Here is a 17,120-nt window from a genome sequence, read left to right as displayed (position 1 = left end):
AGATAGATAGATAGATAGATAGATAGATAGATAGATAGATAGATAGATAGATAGATAGATAGATAGATAGATAGATAGATAGATAGATAGATAGATATGTCTTCATGTGTGTTGTGATATCATAAAAATGTTTCATATCACTAATTTCTCAGGCTTTTTTTTTCTTTTCCAAAATTTGGTCAATTGTACGTTGATTCACGTTTATTCTGATTTGATTGGCTGCTCCGTACCATAACCTCGTTGGTGGGTTTGCTGAGCGTTGGCAGGATTGTAATGGCATCGATGGGGACGGCCCCGGTTTGTTTCGTGCGATCGTTTTGGCCCTTAACCCAGCCGTGGTCCTGAGAGAAATCATTGTCTTTAATGAGCATGATGAGCTCTCCTTTCTTGAAGCTGAGGAACGTGGCGTCTTCTGGAGAGGATTGAAAAACAACTGAGAAGTCAGTCAGTTAATAATCAGGAGAAATGACTTCAAAGGAAGAGGAAGTGGGGCACTGACCTTGCTTCTCGACTTCTTTCAGGGCCACGGCGTACTGCGAACGCTCCGTCAGCCCACTGACAAACATGGTAATCAGCTCGGCCATGTCCGCCGCTGAGGGGCCGCTCAGGGTGAAGTCTCCTTTCAGCGTCATCAGAGACACGGCCTGGCCAGATTTTTTAACATTCCTGAGAACCACCACCGAGCCAAAAACACGATTAAAGCATTCCTCTTTTAGCAAATCCAACAAGTTATTAAAAAAACAAATTGTTTATGGAACAATTTTCTGAAAATATCCAATATTTCCTTCATGATTACAGTTGCAAAAAGACAAAATTTTCTTGCCTTATAATAAATATTCAAGACTGTGATTTAAAGCTAAAAAGACTTTAAAATAGGTCAAATGTTTTTATTAAAGATTTATCCTTTAAGGAGGACAGAAGAACAAAAACAAGTCTTGTTTATCTTTTATCTTGTTCATAGTTTTTGGGAGCCAGAATTTCACAGATAGCGCATCCGTGTTAACAAGAGTATACCTTCAGGTAATCTTGTTTCCCTCTTGGATTCTCCTGAACAAAGCCTAAACAGGTTTACCTCACAGCGTTGACAGCCATTACTTCTGGGAAGGAGAGTTCTGCCAGCCTCTTCTCTCGCTCATCCAGGAATGTGATTCCTGTCCAGTTTATGGCCACGATAAACTTGCTCTTTGGCAGTGGAGGGCCTGGGAACATCATGGAGAAACTGATCATTTCCTGTTCCTGAGAGTTTAATCTAAGCTGTTTTAAGATATTAAAATAATGCAGAAAATATGAAATATATCAGTGAAAAGCAGCAGTAGTGGCCGAGTTTAACGACAATAAGAGAACTGCAACAATGAGTCAGTTTGGTGCCATTTTAAAGCAGAAAGGCTGATTGTTGCTTGCACACAAATTTGACAATTTGCTGCTGACAATCTGAACACTCGTAAGTGTTGAGCCTCAAACAGAGCATAAAAAAATTAAAATAAACAAGAATTAAATGATAACTACCCCCCCAGCCTCAAGCAACGGTTCTTTTTTACGGTTTGATTTTAACTTAAAGGTTTACACTTTTATGTACAAGGAACAAAGACGCCTACCTGAAAGTTTGGCAACCTCAAAGAACCTGGAGAAGAAGATGGGCCACTTCTGTCGAGCGTAATCGACTATCTCCGCCTTCAGCGAATCCGTCTTTTGTTTGGAACTCACATACGAGCCCTGTGACCGGATTACAAAGACAAAAGAAATAATTCTACCCACAACATTTTTTTAACCCTCTATGTGTTACAGCATGTGATCCAGGATGCGACTGACCTGAGCATGGGCAGTGCTGACCATCTGCACCCAGTTACTCTCTGTCTTGGTCTCCAGCAGAGAGTTACTGATGCAGTCCTGCACAACATCCTTCACGTTTTCTGGGCGGCTGTCTGATCCGTGTTGGATGTACAAATGTTTTGCAGCGAGGTCGACATAGTCGTCCTCCTGGGGAAGTGAAATGTGGGAAAAACTCACGTTAGAGGTGTACGGCAGGAATGCTTAGTTGAATCCTTGGTTACAATACAAGCAATAGGAGCGCACCTTTTGACACTGGTACTCTCCAGACTTCAAGCCATGGATGATCTGCTTGTAGATGAGGTCTGTGCTGAGCTTGTCGTCACTGCAGTTATGCCAGGGGGTGAAGATCTCTTTACGGAAGATGAGACGCCAGGGGGCGTGCTGCTCCTGGCCTCCCCTCCTCTTTGTGTCCTGCTCACACCGGGAGATGGCGTCCATCACGTGCTCCCGGCCGCTGCCCAGAGCCCACACCTTCAACACAGCTTACCGTGTTAATATCTATCCATTTATTGACATGCTTGTATTCATATTCAACTCGTACAATTATCAGGGAGGCATGTAACCAGTATGACCATCATTTGAAAATAACTACACTGCAAGCATCCCATCATGATTTTTTGTTTTTACTGTGTATTCTGGGTCACCTCTGTGCTTCTTTCCCTTAGAGCCTCTTTTTTTTTTTGCACGTGCTTGTATTTTTGTGACTTCCTGCTCGCACTAGTGTTTGCACAATACGGAAATAATCAGAGCTTGGTTGAATTCTCCAAATCTAAAGAAAGATGCTTCTTTTATTACCTCCTTTACCAGAGCATGCTCTGGAGCATTGTTTATGAAAGGAAGGTAGATAAGACTGGTCCCCAATTCAGAGCATTTACAAACAGGAATAATATAAATCAATAAAAAGCTGTTTAAGTCACACCGTAAGTCGGGTTTGACTGAGTGGAAAACTAGGAAGGCTTCAGATATTCCTTTCATGTAAAAAAAACCAAAACAACAAATTTTAACTGGCTTTATTTACATTTTTTCTGTTTTTCTTTTGCTTCTTCTCATTTCTTTCTGCCACGGAAATCAAAGGCTTAGGTCTGAGCGTTCGGCTCTGTCAACAAGTTATTTCTGGTAATGAGCGTTTTTGCACTGCAAAGTGAAAAAAATCCTCACTCACTAACGCTTTTGGGCCCTGCATCTTCACAGCTCATAGGGTTTATATTTATGAGCTGTTTATAACAAATTGAGATGAGCGGCTGATAGATGTCTATTCTGGACGCTCTGATTGCCACAGGATGCTTTCCGCATATCAGCTTCCCATTTCAGATGAAAGAATTTGGATCCGTCTGTAAACACGTACCTTTGCATACAAGGCGACGTAGATGGAAAAGCCGAAGCTGTCTTTGAGGTTGATTTTGTTGGAGATGAGCTGGCAGATCTCTTTAGACGTAGATGCTGAGTCGACGGGGAGGTTAATGGAGCGGTTGTCCATAAGCATCACAGTCACAACTATGGGCTTTTTTGTCTTGGTGGCCTGTCACGGTGCAGGAAATAAACATGTTAGTTAAGTGGAAATCACAGTTTGTGCATATTTTCTGCACCTTAAGTTAGTAGCTTACTCAACTTACACAAAAACATTTTTCAACTGTAAAGGAATATATCTAGAAACATGTGCGGTTTAATTTTTCAATGAGATTTCAGATGCCGCATAATTCCAACTGAGACCAAACCAACACTGTAAATGTGGACTGTGACGTCTCCTGGCAGCATTTTTTGAAATTCTTTTAAAAAGATGTGAGCATGTTACAGGATGTTTGTATAGCTAGTGTCAGCTGCTAATGTAGCATCTCCCCATCTCATCAAATTTCAGCACAGAATTTCTTTTCTAACGATAATGACAGAGTCAGAGAAGTCTGCAGTCATATGCAGTTCTCTGAAAAAGCGCAGCCCTCTAACGTGATGTTTTCTGTGTGTCTTCCACGTGGTTGTGGAGTAATTTTAGCCCTTTAGCTGTTAGACAGATGGCCTCACATTTGACTTTAGAGTACTTTGGCCTAAAGAGGAGACAAAACGCTACGTCCAGATGAACAGAATCAACCTTTGGAGAGGTGCTGTGTATTATTTTTCTGGGAAGGCACCCATCAGGCTAAGGCGTAGATTTATTTATTTCGAGTTACTGAGCATAGATAGAAGGAATTTTGAAAATGCTGCATTTTTCATATGAAGCTGTATAAATCTCAGCACCTGCAGCTCCAAATAGGAGGGAGGCTCCTCTCGTGTGCCGTTCATCACGGTGCGCCGCAGCCTGTCAGCGCAGTAGGACGAGTAGCCGCTCGGAGCCAAGCGGATGAAACTTTGGAGGTACTGCGAAGACAAGAGTAAAAGGTAAAACATCACAGCATTGAAATGCGCACAGCTGTTACGGCTGCTGTACTCACCTTTATAAATCGCTCACTGGGAGGAAAAACGCCCAAACAAAGCGACAGCAGGATCCAGCCACGGAAGAAGCCCGTACGATTGTTGTTGTCATGAAGCTGTTTGCAGATCTGACAGTAAATCTCATCTCTGTGGCAGAAAACTGTGTATTAGCAGAAGCTCGGAAAGAGATATCAACTGCGGAGCTATGCGATTTCAAACTTCTGTAACCTGAGGTCAGGCCTGACGATGGCGTATCCAACGATGTAGTGAAGCTTTTCCAGAGAAGTCAGGGGTCTGTCCAGTGTGTCCGACTCTCCAGTCAAGACTTCGGGATCCTCCTTCACAGTCTGCAGAGTGGCAGGCCTGGAAACTTCCGTCTGATCATCTGACTGTTGGAGAAAAATGTAAATGTCCATTAGCTTGGTTAAAAAGTGAACGGCAACAAAATATTCTGGCTTCTGCCTCACCTCCTCCATGATGATCGAGGTTTTTCTGAAGTTTAAACCAGATTTGGGGATTCCATTTTCTTGAACATTTGATACTTTTCTGTTTTTGGACAGTAGGTCAGTGAATGTGGAGCCCTTTCGTCCTCGAGCGCTTGCATCTGGTACAGTGTACACCTTCTGGTTTTGAGGTGTCTGGTTGGGCACAGCAGAAGCCTTCCTGGTTCTTGTCAGGATGTCTATAAAGATGGAGCCCCTTTTGTTTTGTCCTGGTGGCTCAGGGACTGTAGAAGCTTCTGTTTCTTTTCTATTTCTCAGCACCCTCTAAAAAAAATGAAAAAGTAAATGGTCAAACATCTCTGGAAACTGGCCCATGATTATCAAAATGAACACTGATTAAATTTGTCAAGTCTCTCCTTGAAGATCATCCTCTAGTGCCATTTTGGACTGCGTCTTGTGCAACAGTGTCTTAGTCCAGTTGGTTTGATGGTCTTACTTGTAATGCATTCTACCTCGCAGTTGTGTGTACTCTTTGATGATGAAAGATTCATGAGAGTGTGAGTGTGGTTAAAAAGAATTTCAAGCGAATCAAGTGTTATAATGTTACATTTAGCCAAAAAGTGCTTTGAGCAGAAAAGCATAAGTCAGACACACAGTGAAACTCACGGCCTTTCATTTATTCCTGCATGCACGCCAATATCCACGTGTAATAGAAGAACAAACAGCCACAAATAACAGGCGAAAGATTAAGGAAAAGATTATCTACAAAAATGAGTCTACAGCAGTCTTTGAAACAAACCACAGATTAGCCGAGGAAGACTATTGCAAAGTTTAGAAACTATAACCTCAAAAGCATGATCAGCTCTGATTTTTAATTAGGTGACTGGAACAATTAGGAGACCCTGATCAGGTGATCAGAGAGGCCGGCTGCAGCTATAAGGTATCAGTAGCAGTTTTTATGTGAAAGTTTATGTAAAGAGAAAGTTACAAGAATTGAGATGGGAGAAAATTTAAGTGCTGTCTAGTCATTCTGTACTATTATGTGTCAACGAAAGTTTTACTTTTTTGTTTTTTTAATAAAAGAAAAAAGACTGAATGAGCTTTTAGATGTAAGACTCTGAATTCAGTTCTCAGTCAAAATAACAGCAAGACTCTTAGCAGTCTTAATTTGATGTTGCTGGGAATGACTGACCCCAGACTGAAAACGAGAACCTCCGTTTTGCCAGGATTAAGATGGAGCAAACTTAAAGACATTCCGTTTTTTGAGGTTTTGATTCCTACCTGATCCAGGCCCACCATGTTGCTGAGACGTCTGTCCTTTCTGGACATCAGCTCCTGTGGCACAAAGCGATCCTGTGAGGAGGGTACCCTAACCTGGGCCCGTTTCTTTGGCTCAGGGAGGTCTCCCATAAACCTCAGGATGATCCACCACACTGTGAGCGAAGCCTGGTGAAAGCACAAAAGAGACATGATTAAACTTTATTAAAAACAGACAGAAACATGTGGAATTATGATGTGTGGTGAACTAAGAGAAGCACCAGAACATCATCTTCATCCTCATGGTAGAGCAGGGGCTGATGAAGCCTCTGTCGGATATGGGTGTGGGTGGCTGCACCCTGGAAGTACATGGAGGCAAACTTGGCGAAGGAGTACTCATCCAGGTCATCATAGTCTTCGTTGGGAAGATCCTCCTCCATCTGGATTTCGTCAATGTCTATCTCTTCAATTATCCGTTTCCCACCAAAATTCTGCAAACACATACAAGCACGTGTGACTCATCGGCTTATATCTAAAAATCATTCAACACCTGCCAAAACATCTGGTTCCAAACCTCATATCCCATGGGTGCCTGCCCCTCCTGGCCTCCTACAGTGTTGGGCATTAAAGTAAGGAAGTCAAACATATCATCCACCATCTCCTGGTCTGACTGCCGCTTGGCCTCCATCTCTCTCTTCTGTCTCAACACCTCCTCCAAGCGCCTCTGTTTCTCCAGAATGAGCCGCTGTTCCTCTTCTTTCTCTTTAGCAGAGAGGTACATCTGAAAGAGCAAAAACAGTGCTCTAAGCAGGGGGCAACTAACCTTGTTGCAAAAAATAAGTCAGACTACATAGAAGCCTATCAGGAAATGAATCAACTGCTCATCCGTAAACACTGAGGTCACAGATCAACTAAAGTTTTGGTCTCAGTCATCAGTTTAAATTGTTCCCTACTACAGCTTGATGTGCATTGTGTAAATTCTGCCCTCACACTGAGTAAACAGATGATAAAGCAGGGTATGTGGCCACTCCTCGCTGGTGACAACAACAGACAAATTACCAAACTTCACAAAGCCTTAAAGATAAATGCTTTTATGGATGGAGTAAACTAAAGCAAGGAATAAATACTTGAAATGATGCTCTAACATTATAAAATAAATGTGAAATAAAAACTAAAATAACTGATAGATAGCAGCACAGTGGAAATAAGATGAAACATCGGTGGTGGTACTTACGTCTCTCTTCATCTTTTCGAGAGCTTTTTTCGCCAGTATGCCCCTGGTGTGTGCCTGTAGCAGGATTACAGCCTTCCTCTTGCGCTTCCATTCCTTCCTGGCCAGGTGTCCTCGAACATGGGTCTGTAGCACGAGGGTCGCCTGCCTTCTCTTTTTATATTGGAAGTGGAGCTGGCGAGAGCGAACCTGTGCCTGCAGCCTTGCAAAGCCCAGCTGCACCTGGAATCGGAAGATGAGCGAAGGTTTAAAGCAAGCGACGCCTCCATTTTCACTCGAGTCAATGCTGATTTTTGAAAACGCGACTTGCCACTTTGTACAGCTTCCTGCCTTTGTGTCCTCGCCAGTTTTTCTGAATCACGATCGCGGCTGACCTTTTCCTCAGGAATTCTTTCCTTTAGATGGCATGAATCATGTAAATTTGAAGCAGTAATTCACATGTAAGAATACTAAATAAATAAAGCGTAATGCAGATCTAATCCTCCTACCTGTATTTGTAGCCTCTCAGGACTTTCTGGATCAAAAGGGCTTTCACATTTAGTTGTTTTATTCGCTCTACTTCAAGCATTGTGTCATGATGGTCCTGAAAGAAAACAGCAGAAATTACCATTTTATTTCCTTTTCATTTCCTACGCTGGTTCTTGACTGCTGACGTTCAGACAGTAGTGAGATTCTTTTATGTACTTATGTATTTCTATGTTGGCAAAGCAGAGTGCTCCAATAGATTCTGGTTCTCCTCATCTGTATTGAATTTCTGCGGCACAGTTGATAAGAACAGGCCCTTCTCTGTAAAGGCCGCTTCCTATCAGCAGTGCATGTTTTCAGATTGCCGTACGTTTAAGAAAAATGTGTAGGCAACTGTGTATGTAGGGATAAATACAGACCAACAGGAGTGACGCAGAGGTGCACTATGAGACAACCTTGAAGGGCATGTTAGGTTTTTGGAAGTCTATTACTGCTTAGTGCACACATATTTCAGTATTTCAAACCATATACATTCAGCTAAGATTGTTCTTATAAGCTTCCAAACCTTTAGGAATATCTTTGTCTTTCCAGTCTTCCAGTCACCTTCTCCGGTAAGCAGGTTTTCACAAATACTTTCACAGCATTTCTCTTCGCTTTCCTGTTAAACCAGCATTTTTTTTTTTTAAAAAGACAACAACGTAAATAACATTATATGGAAAACTTTCATTTGGATTTATGCTTACATATGAGTTGGTCATAGAAAGAATTTTGCTGATCAAAACACAGATTTTGTCAAAAACAACTCACGGTATTTGGATCACAGATGGAAGTCCTCAGGAGGACACGATATCGAGTTAGAAACTCATCAAATGTGTAGCGTACAGGATACCCAGCTTTCCGGATCCTGATGGTCTCCATCATACCGGAGTAACGGAGCTGCCGCATGCACAGCTCTCTGTCAAACAGCTGAGACAAAGAGGTACTAAATGAGATTTGAAGCAATTTCTTCTTCTTTTTTTTTAGTTTTCAAGCATGTTTTATTCTGTTTGAGAGGACCAAGACTGTCTCCTCACCATGGGCTTCTTGAAGTCATTGGGTTTGATGCAGCGGATGAAATACGGCTGGCATGCAGTCAACGTTTTCATCAGGGAATCCAGGGACTGGCGGAACTGACCGCTCAGTGTTGGCACACGCTTCTTGCCATCTGGTACTTGTTGCTAATACAAATAAAGTGCAAATATGTGTAAAAAATTCTATACAGTGATAGTGATGTGAATGGTCAAGTGATAAAAGGCTGCACTAACCCCGGTGTTTCCCTTGGCTGATGTTATGGTCATTTTGGCGTTGGCAATCTTGATGCTACCGGAGGTGGATTTGAGGTCATTACGAAACACCTGTTTCAGGAGTTTGTTGGTGGACTTTTCCAACATCTTAATGAGGTCTGAGCTCAGGGTGTCACGGTTTTTTTCAAGAAAACCTTAAACAAAAACAAAACATTGAGAACATCAGAGGAAAATTACCAAAAGACCAACAGGTTGGCTTTAAATGACTTAAGTGTACCTTGTGAGTCATAGAAGACCTTTCCAGCAAAATGCTCGATTCCAAACTGTGTTTCGTAGTTGTTCTTTGGGGGAAGATAGATGCCACCTTTCTCGTGATACTGGTTCATCTTTTGGAGCAGGGTGGCATCTGTGGCCTGAAAATTAAATTACACTTTTAAAACCCTTCCTTGCTTTGGTCCGTTAGAGAATTTAAAGTACGACGAGGACAAAGACCTTGGGGAAATTGCTTTCCTCGTCAATAAGCGACAGCAAGTTCATGGATTTGCTGGCCAGTACGTCCAGGGTTCGCTGGTTATCTTGGTAGTCAATGTGCTTCCAAACAATGTTTTCACGGGCGTACTCTTCCTGCTCAAGCTTGAAGACGTGCTTGACGAAGAACTGCTGCAGCTGCTCATTGGCAAAGTTGATGCACAGCTGCTCAAAGCTGCAGAAAAAGGAGAAACAAAGACAGAGGCTTAGTAAGAGCTTAGTAAGAGTACCCACGCAGGCCTGGCCTGAGAACGGAGGACACCAACCTGTTTTTACTAAAGTTCTCAAACCCAAAGATGTCCAGAAGGCCGATGGATTGTTTGGCCTCGTTCTCCTCATCAGGCGGCTTGTAAATGGCACTGTTGATTTTCTCCACAATCCAAATGAAAAGTCTTCCGTATATACCCTGGAACAAATACACGGACACCAGCAATAAAGCTTTTTTTTAACGTGGAAACTGATCTGTGACCAGTTGCTACTGATGATGACTAAATTAACCTATCAGTATGCTGATGGCTAATCTGTAATAAGTGTACCTGTCTGAATTTACTCTTCTTTTAACTGACAAATTCTGCATTTTGTAGCTTAAAATAGTTGTGGTTTGCATAAAATTACACTTTAGAGAAACTCCAAAATCTAATTGAGGTGGAGGGGTTTGTGTGTCCCAGGGATCCCAATGGCAAATTGTTGCAATGTGTGCTGGGTGGTGGCCAAGGGCAGAGACCCTGGCCGATCAATCTTTGGCTACAGAGACTAGTGACTGGGATGTGGAACGTCACCTCTCTGGTGGGAAAGGAGCCTGAGCTAGTGCGTGAAGTTGAGAGGTACCAACTAGATATGGTCAGTCTCCTGGACAGGGGCTGGACTCTGTCTCAGAATGGAATTTCTGTGGTGAGAGGTGGCGGGCTGGGGTGGGTATTTTAGTATCCCCTCGGCTTGCTGCCTGTGCTTTAGAGTTTTCCTGGTGGACAAGAGGGTTTGTTCCCTGCACCTTTAGCCCATCGTCTGGGCTTATTCGGGAATGAGAATCTCCGAGTCTGAGGCCATGGTCCTCACCTTGGAAAAGGGTAGAGTACCAACTCTGGGTCAGGGACGAGTTACTGTCCCAATTGGAGGAGTTTAAGTATCTTAAGCTCTTGTTCACGAGTGATGGGAAAGAGGAGTGGGAAATCGCTGGACTGATTGGTGCTGCAGCTGCAGTGATGCTGCCACTGTACTGGTCTGTCTTGGTGAAGAAAGAGCTGAGTGTAAAAGTGAAGCTCTCGATTTACCGGTCGATCTACGTCCCTACCCTCACCTATGGTCACAAGCTTTGGTTAGTGACTGAAAGAATGAGATCACAGATTAAAAAGTGGCTGCGCCTCCACATCAAAATGAGCCGATTGAGGTGGTTCAGGCATCTCACAAGGATGCCTCGTAGGCACCTCCTAGGTGAGGTGTTTCAGGCATGTCCCATCGGGAGGAGGCCCCAGGTCAGATCCCGGACATGCTGGAGAGATTATGTCTCTCAGTGGATAGGGAGAGCGAGGTCTGGGAATCTCAGCTTAAGGTGCCCCCGCGACCTGGCCCAGATAAGCAGAAGAAAATGGACTGGTGGATAGATAAAATTACAATCTACACAGGAAAGTAGTATCTGATTACCTACTTAAACCATCTAGGCCTATCTTCCTGACTGCTAAAATGAGCTGCAGCGTCACACATTCATTTTACTTTGACAAATGCGTCCCTGCCGTCCATGGCTTGAGCAGAGGTCAGACATTTGGTCACGTGTTCCCTGGCAGTCTGGAAGGAGCGCTGAGTCAGACCTTTCCCCAGTGCTTTGGGATCCACCTGAGGCAACAAGGTAGCACAATCAGACAAGATGATCTCTTAACTCTAGCTGTATCTTCAGAGAAAACGGCACATGCCTCCAAGAGCTCGCTCGCCATTGTGAAATTGGTCGACGTGTGGACGTTGCAGGCTTCCAGATTATCTACGATGGTGGCTGGAATTCCACAGGAAATCAATGTCAGTTACTTGAATGATTGCACCTGTTTCAAAATAATCTTCATTTTAATCACTGCTTTACCCTCAAAGTCCACATTGCCCAGGTGAAGAATGGCTGCGAGCAGTTTGGAAATTTCCCACAAGTCATTTTCTGTGAATGTGAGAATCTTCAGAGCTGACTGGAAGTGAGCGTACTCCTTCACGTCGTCACGGCCCTCACAGCTGGTGCAGTTACCCTGGTGTGGTCACATGAGTTAAAACTGAATAAGCAGTGAGTTATCAGATCAAACATCCAGGCACCAGTAATTGTTTCTGTTCAGTTATGCTATTGAAACTATAACAAATCCCATGAAACTGATATACTGATATTATGGTTACAGAAACCATGACTATAAAGATTTTTAATTTGGTAAAATTAAAAATTAATTTGGTTGATTTTTCCCACCTGCTCCATGTATTTTCAGAAAACATCAATAAATCCAATCTTTAATCTAAACATCACAGTACCATGGTCAGATACTTGTACTCAGCGGCGTTTCCAAGGGAAAGAATCTTCTTCTTTTCTGCCGACATGCCCATCAGCATGTAGTAAAAGATGTGGTAGTTTCTTTCGTCTGGTGCCTGCACATTGATGCATGTGTTCTTTACTACAGGAAAGTTTGGCTTTAACACAATGCTGTTTCCGAAAAGTTCAGCAGACTGAAATTCCCACCTGACGACACACCCTGGACTTCTCCAGCAGGTACTGCTCAATGCGGGCACCTTCAATAGCCCCGCCCTTGGTGAAGTTGATGTCGATGTACTTCCCAAATCGACTGGAGTTGTCATTTCGAATGGTTTTGGCGTTACCGAAGGCTGAGAGGATAAGCTACAGTTAATAAAAGGCAAGTCAAATGACAAAAAGGTGCTGGATAAGACAGCGTACCCTCTAAAATGGGATTTGCTTCTAGGACCTGCTGCTCAATCCAGGAGCGCTGACCGCTCACTGCAGCCAGAAACTGCAGCATCAGCTTGGTGCTCTCGGTTTTCCCAGCTCCCGACTCTCCGCTGATAAAAGACACGAGGGGGGTGTAGATGTGATGGATTTCCTGAATATTTTCATAAAGATCTCAAAAGGATTTGGCTCAAAATTAAACTTCAATACATTGATAAAGCAGTTCTGCTTGGATCAGTTCAGATCTTCTCTATTACTCAAGCAGCAAACTCAGGAATAAAATAACAAGGCATTCTAATAAGGAAGCGCATTTTATCTCCAGAAAGACCAGGACACTTAATGAGTCCTGGTCTTTCCTGTTAGAGCATACTTAAAGGATCTTTTTCATTTAGTCACCCAGACTGAATAACAAAGATTTCTGAACTGAAACTTTAGAGAAACTCCAAAACCGAATGCTAGTTTTGGTTATTTCCATTATAATAATAGAAACTGGGCCCTTTTTTGCTGTTTTAGTCTTATGTATATGATGTATTAACGCACCAGTGTCTTTTTTCTTTACATATAGTGCTTCATTTTTTTGAATTCCTAAAGCTTCCAGCATCGGGAAATATTTTCTTGTTAGATGAATTAGACAAGGATCATGAACAGTCGGCTGAGTATAAAGGTAACAAAAGGCACCCAGTATGTTCACTAATTAATATTCAATTAGGTGACAAATGTAAAGTCTGGAGAGACTGAGGACAAATTTTTAACTGGTTCTAGGTTGTAGTTTCTATTAACTGTAACAAGGTAACTGCCTGAAAGAACGCAAATTGTAGGTTATGTCCAAATATTAGTGAATATTTTTACCTTACCTTTAACCTTAGTGGTGATAATGGTGTTACCTTGTTAATACTTCACATTTATTACTTATTGGGCACTTAGGCGCTCCTGTAAAGGTAGCTCTCTCTTTTTCCCATAAACAAAAGCTCCAATTAATCATTTTACTCAGTCCAGCAATCATTTGTTATCTTTTAAAACAGACTTGATAGTAAAAAAAAAAAGAAAAAAGAATGATGTGCAATAAGATGTAATAAATGTATATAATATTTGAAGTACTTAAAATTTCAGCACTAACATGATTTTTAAAGGATTTTATACCATCTCAAACAGAGCTGTTTGAGATGGAAGAATATCAGAGGGCATTGATGGAAAAACTAAAGAATTCAATTTAAACCATTCTCCTGACATATAAACACCCCATCATATCTTATAGACCCCAGAGTACCATATCACCCCAACAGAGAACGGTGCTCTCAGACTGCAGGCTTACTGAGACATTTAAAAGTGTAGTCTCTGTTTTTTCCCTGTTTCCCTATAATTTTATATTCCTTGTTCCTATTAAGAAATTTCTACAGTGTATTTGGGATGATTTCACTTAAGCCAAATAGTCTTAAATAACATCCATCAAAACGTAATATAATTTAAATCTAGATGTACACGTAGTATAAACCAGTTTTATATGTTTAAACAATCTTTTTATGTGAAGTGTATGTATCTATGTATGATCACAATCTAATAATAAAATTCCAATCAAATGCTTTGATAAAGAATAAACATATTAAAGTGAATACTCTGATTTAAAGCCATCCACTTTACCTTCTCATGCTTTTTTCCTTTGCTGCTGCTGTATCATTTTTTCCTAGTCTCTACATTTATTCATTATAATTCATATAGATGCAGCTTAAAATTGAAAAACCAAGAGTCTGAACTGCATCTGTGACTATATGAGTGGTAAAACTGACATAAAAACCCAACCTGATGACACAGCACTGGTTCTTTCGGTTGCGGCGCATGTTGAAAAAGCAGCTGTCTGCGATGGAGAAGACATGAGGGGGCATTTCACCCAGCCGCCGGTCTGTGTACATGTGCACATGCTCAATAGTGTAGATGGGCAGCAGCTGGTAAGGGTTCACTGCGACCAGAATGGAGCCCGTGTATGTCTTTAAAACAGAGAGCAGCGAGTAAACACGTCGTTATCATGGTGGAAACTCAGCATGTGATACATAACTCTCACAGATTAGTCACAGTAAAAAAAAAAGCAGAGATAAATGCTGAATGATTGCTCGATAAAATAACTGAGAAGTATAAGATAGAGGATATTACACTCAGTATAATTTGCCCCCAGCCTTTCACAGCAGTGTTTTTACACCACAAAAAAGGTCCAATTCATAATTAAACACACGCTCCGTTGAGTTTTGGCGTTGGGACTCATAAACACTGGGTTACTCTCTTTAAACAGAGGCTCATTGGTCTCTATGGAGACAAACAACACAGTGATAAACTGCAGGGCAAAGTCTGAGCCTGAAAGCTGTTCGCATCAAGTAAGCATTTCCATGGATGGTTATGGATGTCATAAAACTAGGCGGCTCTGCAGTGAATCCAGGGAACATAAACTTACATAGATGATTCCTTCCTTGTGTCGTACCAGGAGGTTCCTGAGCAGTCCGGCCTCGTTCAGGTCACCCAGCCTGATCATATCATCTACACCGTTCACAGAGGTCGGATGCATGGGCCGGATGCTTTTCTCATTTAACTTCTTGAGCTTGTGTTCCTGTGTGTTTGTTATTAAAGATCTCAAATTACACAGAAGGCAAATACAGCTCTTTTAAAGGCAGATTTCACATTATTGTAAAGAATCTGGCAGGAGCGCAGAGTATCGGTCGGGTTTTTGTACCTTTCCTTCGTCATCGAGCAGCTGAATCTGCCCAGTGTCTGTGACCTTAACCTCCGCCCCAATCGGCACCCCGGTGCCCGTGTCCACCCATACAAAATCTCCCTGTTTGGGTGAATTGGGAGTTATAATGAATAAAAAGGCCTTGTAATGATTTAGGATCATGAATCTTAATTATAGAAACAGAGAACTCATTCCTACCTTGCTCAGGTGCAGCATCGCTGAAATGTGAATTAAATCTGCAACGAAAACATTTTCTTTTCTACTTCTTATGAAGGAAAAGTTACAGCAATCGAACTTAAAACACAATCAATACAGATTTCCATAGCCATGCTATAAAAATCAGTTTCCACGGTTTTGCACTTGCTCAAGGGTGTTTCAGCCACCCTCCTATTCCACCCCAAAATATTATTTGTAACCAGTTTTCCAAACATGACAAGCATTATTGTTGATTTAATAATCAGAAGTAACAGGAAAATACATCAGTATCCTTAAAACAAGCTAAAAGGCTCAACAGCCTTTACTGGACTTGGACTAATCATTCTTATCTGTGGCAGTTAACCCCTAAAAACCAACTCTCAGTCAGGATAAACCCTAACTGAGAGTTGGTTTCATATCACTGCTGGAGATTTATACAACAGCCACATATTTTAGATATGTTAAAAAGCAGTCTTCTGCTACATTTACACAAACTTTAAAGGCAACTAAAATAAAGCATGGGTTTCACTTTGAAGACACATTTGTTCAAAAGTATACACTGAATTTTATAACCTTGCTACTAAAGACCAAAAAAAATACACAAAAAACATATAAATATTTAAAAAATCCATCTTTTCTAGCTACATTTTTAGAGAAATCAGCGCTTACCTGAGAACAGGTATGTGTTGCGTGGAAGCCCCTGCTACTGATGAGGGACTAGTTCCTTGAGTGGCTCTAAACCAGGAAGTTTTCCTGGCAAAGCCCCACTTTATGGTACTTTGACTTTGCTCCTGCAAACGCAGAACCAAGAGAGTAACTATTATAATGCCACATCCCAAACATTTACTTAATACGAGCGCAAACCCCCCCCTAAATTTATTTGTTTTTAAACACCTACTGCTGCTATTTATAAAGTGTTATTTTCACATAGTAAAAGTCAGGTTTCATGGTGGTTGATAAGGTACACAGTAGCACACAAATAGTCATCATATTTTCATTTTTTTGGTCTTTCTGAACTTAAATGGTTCAAAAAACAAGTTAGAGTCTGAGTCAAAAGTGGAATGATGATTATATAAATGCCAGTGACAATAACTTTTCCTGATTGATAAACACGCTGTTGTCATGGGTCAAATACGTGCCAACACGTTGTGATGTATCACAGGCAATTATGTTGTAAAACAGCATGCAGTAAAAGGGAATGACTGGGCTCAGCCTGAAGATAAAAGAAGGCGAATAAAAACAGACAGGTCAGATTATTCCAGAAGCAAAAACCAAAATAAAGGAAGAAATTCAGCTGCATCAACATGTGGCCAAATTAAGCGACACGTGGGACTGAATCAGATTTTTCATGTAGTACTTGGTGACGGTGGGAAGAAAAACCCCCTGTTAACAGGAAGAAACCTCTGGCAGAAGCAGGCTCAGGGAGGGGCGGCCATCGGCTGTAATAGGCTGGGGGTGAGGTGAGGAAGGAGGTTAATAATAACTAATTACCACCTGATCCAGCCCTAACTATAAGCTTTATAAAATATATATATATATATTTATGCCTAATCTTAAAAGTAAAGAGGGTGTCTGTCTCCCAAATCCAAACTGATAATCTGAAGGTTTATCAGGAAGTCTTTTAGGACAACCTGATAATATTGAATTACAGCATCCAGCCTACAAATAATAAATGGATCAACTAGTTTTTCAATAATATTCTGATGCAGGATGTTTCTAATTTTAGAGATTTGCAAAAATGCAAGAACATAGTCATACATATTTCTATAATGCTGCACTGAATGCTGAACATATGCTAATTAATTAATTGCATATGAATTAGTACAACAAGTATCAGTTCCTGGTTTGT

General features: G+C 41.5%; 1 protein-coding gene across 1 annotated transcript in view; it reads right to left on the bottom strand.

The window, feature by feature from the left end:
* The window catches only part of LOC102306990 (unconventional myosin-VIIa), a 26,903-nt gene extending 10,865 nt beyond the window's left edge, over window positions 1-16,038 (bottom strand). The window contains exons 1-35 of the mRNA XM_005919865.2: window positions 15,941-16,038; window positions 15,275-15,312; window positions 15,077-15,178; window positions 14,801-14,953; window positions 14,158-14,342; window positions 12,352-12,473; window positions 12,139-12,281; window positions 11,934-12,047; window positions 11,509-11,662; window positions 11,348-11,424; window positions 11,151-11,270; window positions 9,707-9,846; window positions 9,405-9,615; window positions 9,190-9,325; window positions 8,934-9,106; window positions 8,703-8,846; window positions 8,437-8,595; window positions 8,195-8,287; window positions 7,653-7,747; window positions 7,475-7,559; window positions 7,168-7,386; window positions 6,508-6,714; window positions 6,215-6,424; window positions 5,958-6,122; window positions 4,701-5,000; window positions 4,462-4,622; window positions 4,254-4,380; window positions 4,060-4,179; window positions 3,176-3,349; window positions 2,074-2,301; window positions 1,810-1,977; window positions 1,596-1,713; window positions 1,073-1,199; window positions 500-666; window positions 231-412 (exon numbers count right to left, since the gene is read on the bottom strand). Coding sequence (XP_005919927.1) covers window positions 231-412; window positions 500-666; window positions 1,073-1,199; window positions 1,596-1,713; window positions 1,810-1,977; window positions 2,074-2,301; window positions 3,176-3,349; window positions 4,060-4,179; window positions 4,254-4,380; window positions 4,462-4,622; window positions 4,701-5,000; window positions 5,958-6,122; window positions 6,215-6,424; window positions 6,508-6,714; window positions 7,168-7,386; window positions 7,475-7,559; window positions 7,653-7,747; window positions 8,195-8,287; window positions 8,437-8,595; window positions 8,703-8,846; window positions 8,934-9,106; window positions 9,190-9,325; window positions 9,405-9,615; window positions 9,707-9,846; window positions 11,151-11,270; window positions 11,348-11,424; window positions 11,509-11,662; window positions 11,934-12,047; window positions 12,139-12,281; window positions 12,352-12,473; window positions 14,158-14,342; window positions 14,801-14,953; window positions 15,077-15,178; window positions 15,275-15,292 — 5,097 coding nt within the window. The 5' untranslated portion in view covers window positions 15,293-15,312; window positions 15,941-16,038. The remainder of the gene's footprint in view (window positions 1-230; window positions 413-499; window positions 667-1,072; window positions 1,200-1,595; window positions 1,714-1,809; window positions 1,978-2,073; window positions 2,302-3,175; window positions 3,350-4,059; window positions 4,180-4,253; window positions 4,381-4,461; window positions 4,623-4,700; window positions 5,001-5,957; window positions 6,123-6,214; window positions 6,425-6,507; window positions 6,715-7,167; window positions 7,387-7,474; window positions 7,560-7,652; window positions 7,748-8,194; window positions 8,288-8,436; window positions 8,596-8,702; window positions 8,847-8,933; window positions 9,107-9,189; window positions 9,326-9,404; window positions 9,616-9,706; window positions 9,847-11,150; window positions 11,271-11,347; window positions 11,425-11,508; window positions 11,663-11,933; window positions 12,048-12,138; window positions 12,282-12,351; window positions 12,474-14,157; window positions 14,343-14,800; window positions 14,954-15,076; window positions 15,179-15,274; window positions 15,313-15,940) is intronic.
* Window positions 16,039-17,120: the final 1,082 nt, after the last annotated feature.

The sequence above is a fragment of the Haplochromis burtoni genome, unplaced genomic scaffold (assembly GCF_018398535.1).
Source record: "Haplochromis burtoni strain Fernald_Lab_line unplaced genomic scaffold, NCSU_Asbu1 Contig_13, whole genome shotgun sequence".
In the NCBI taxonomy this organism is placed as follows: domain Eukaryota; kingdom Metazoa; phylum Chordata; class Actinopteri; order Cichliformes; family Cichlidae; genus Haplochromis; species Haplochromis burtoni.
The sequence above is the reverse complement of the archived record's forward strand: the minus strand, read 5'-3'. Positions and strand labels throughout refer to the sequence as shown.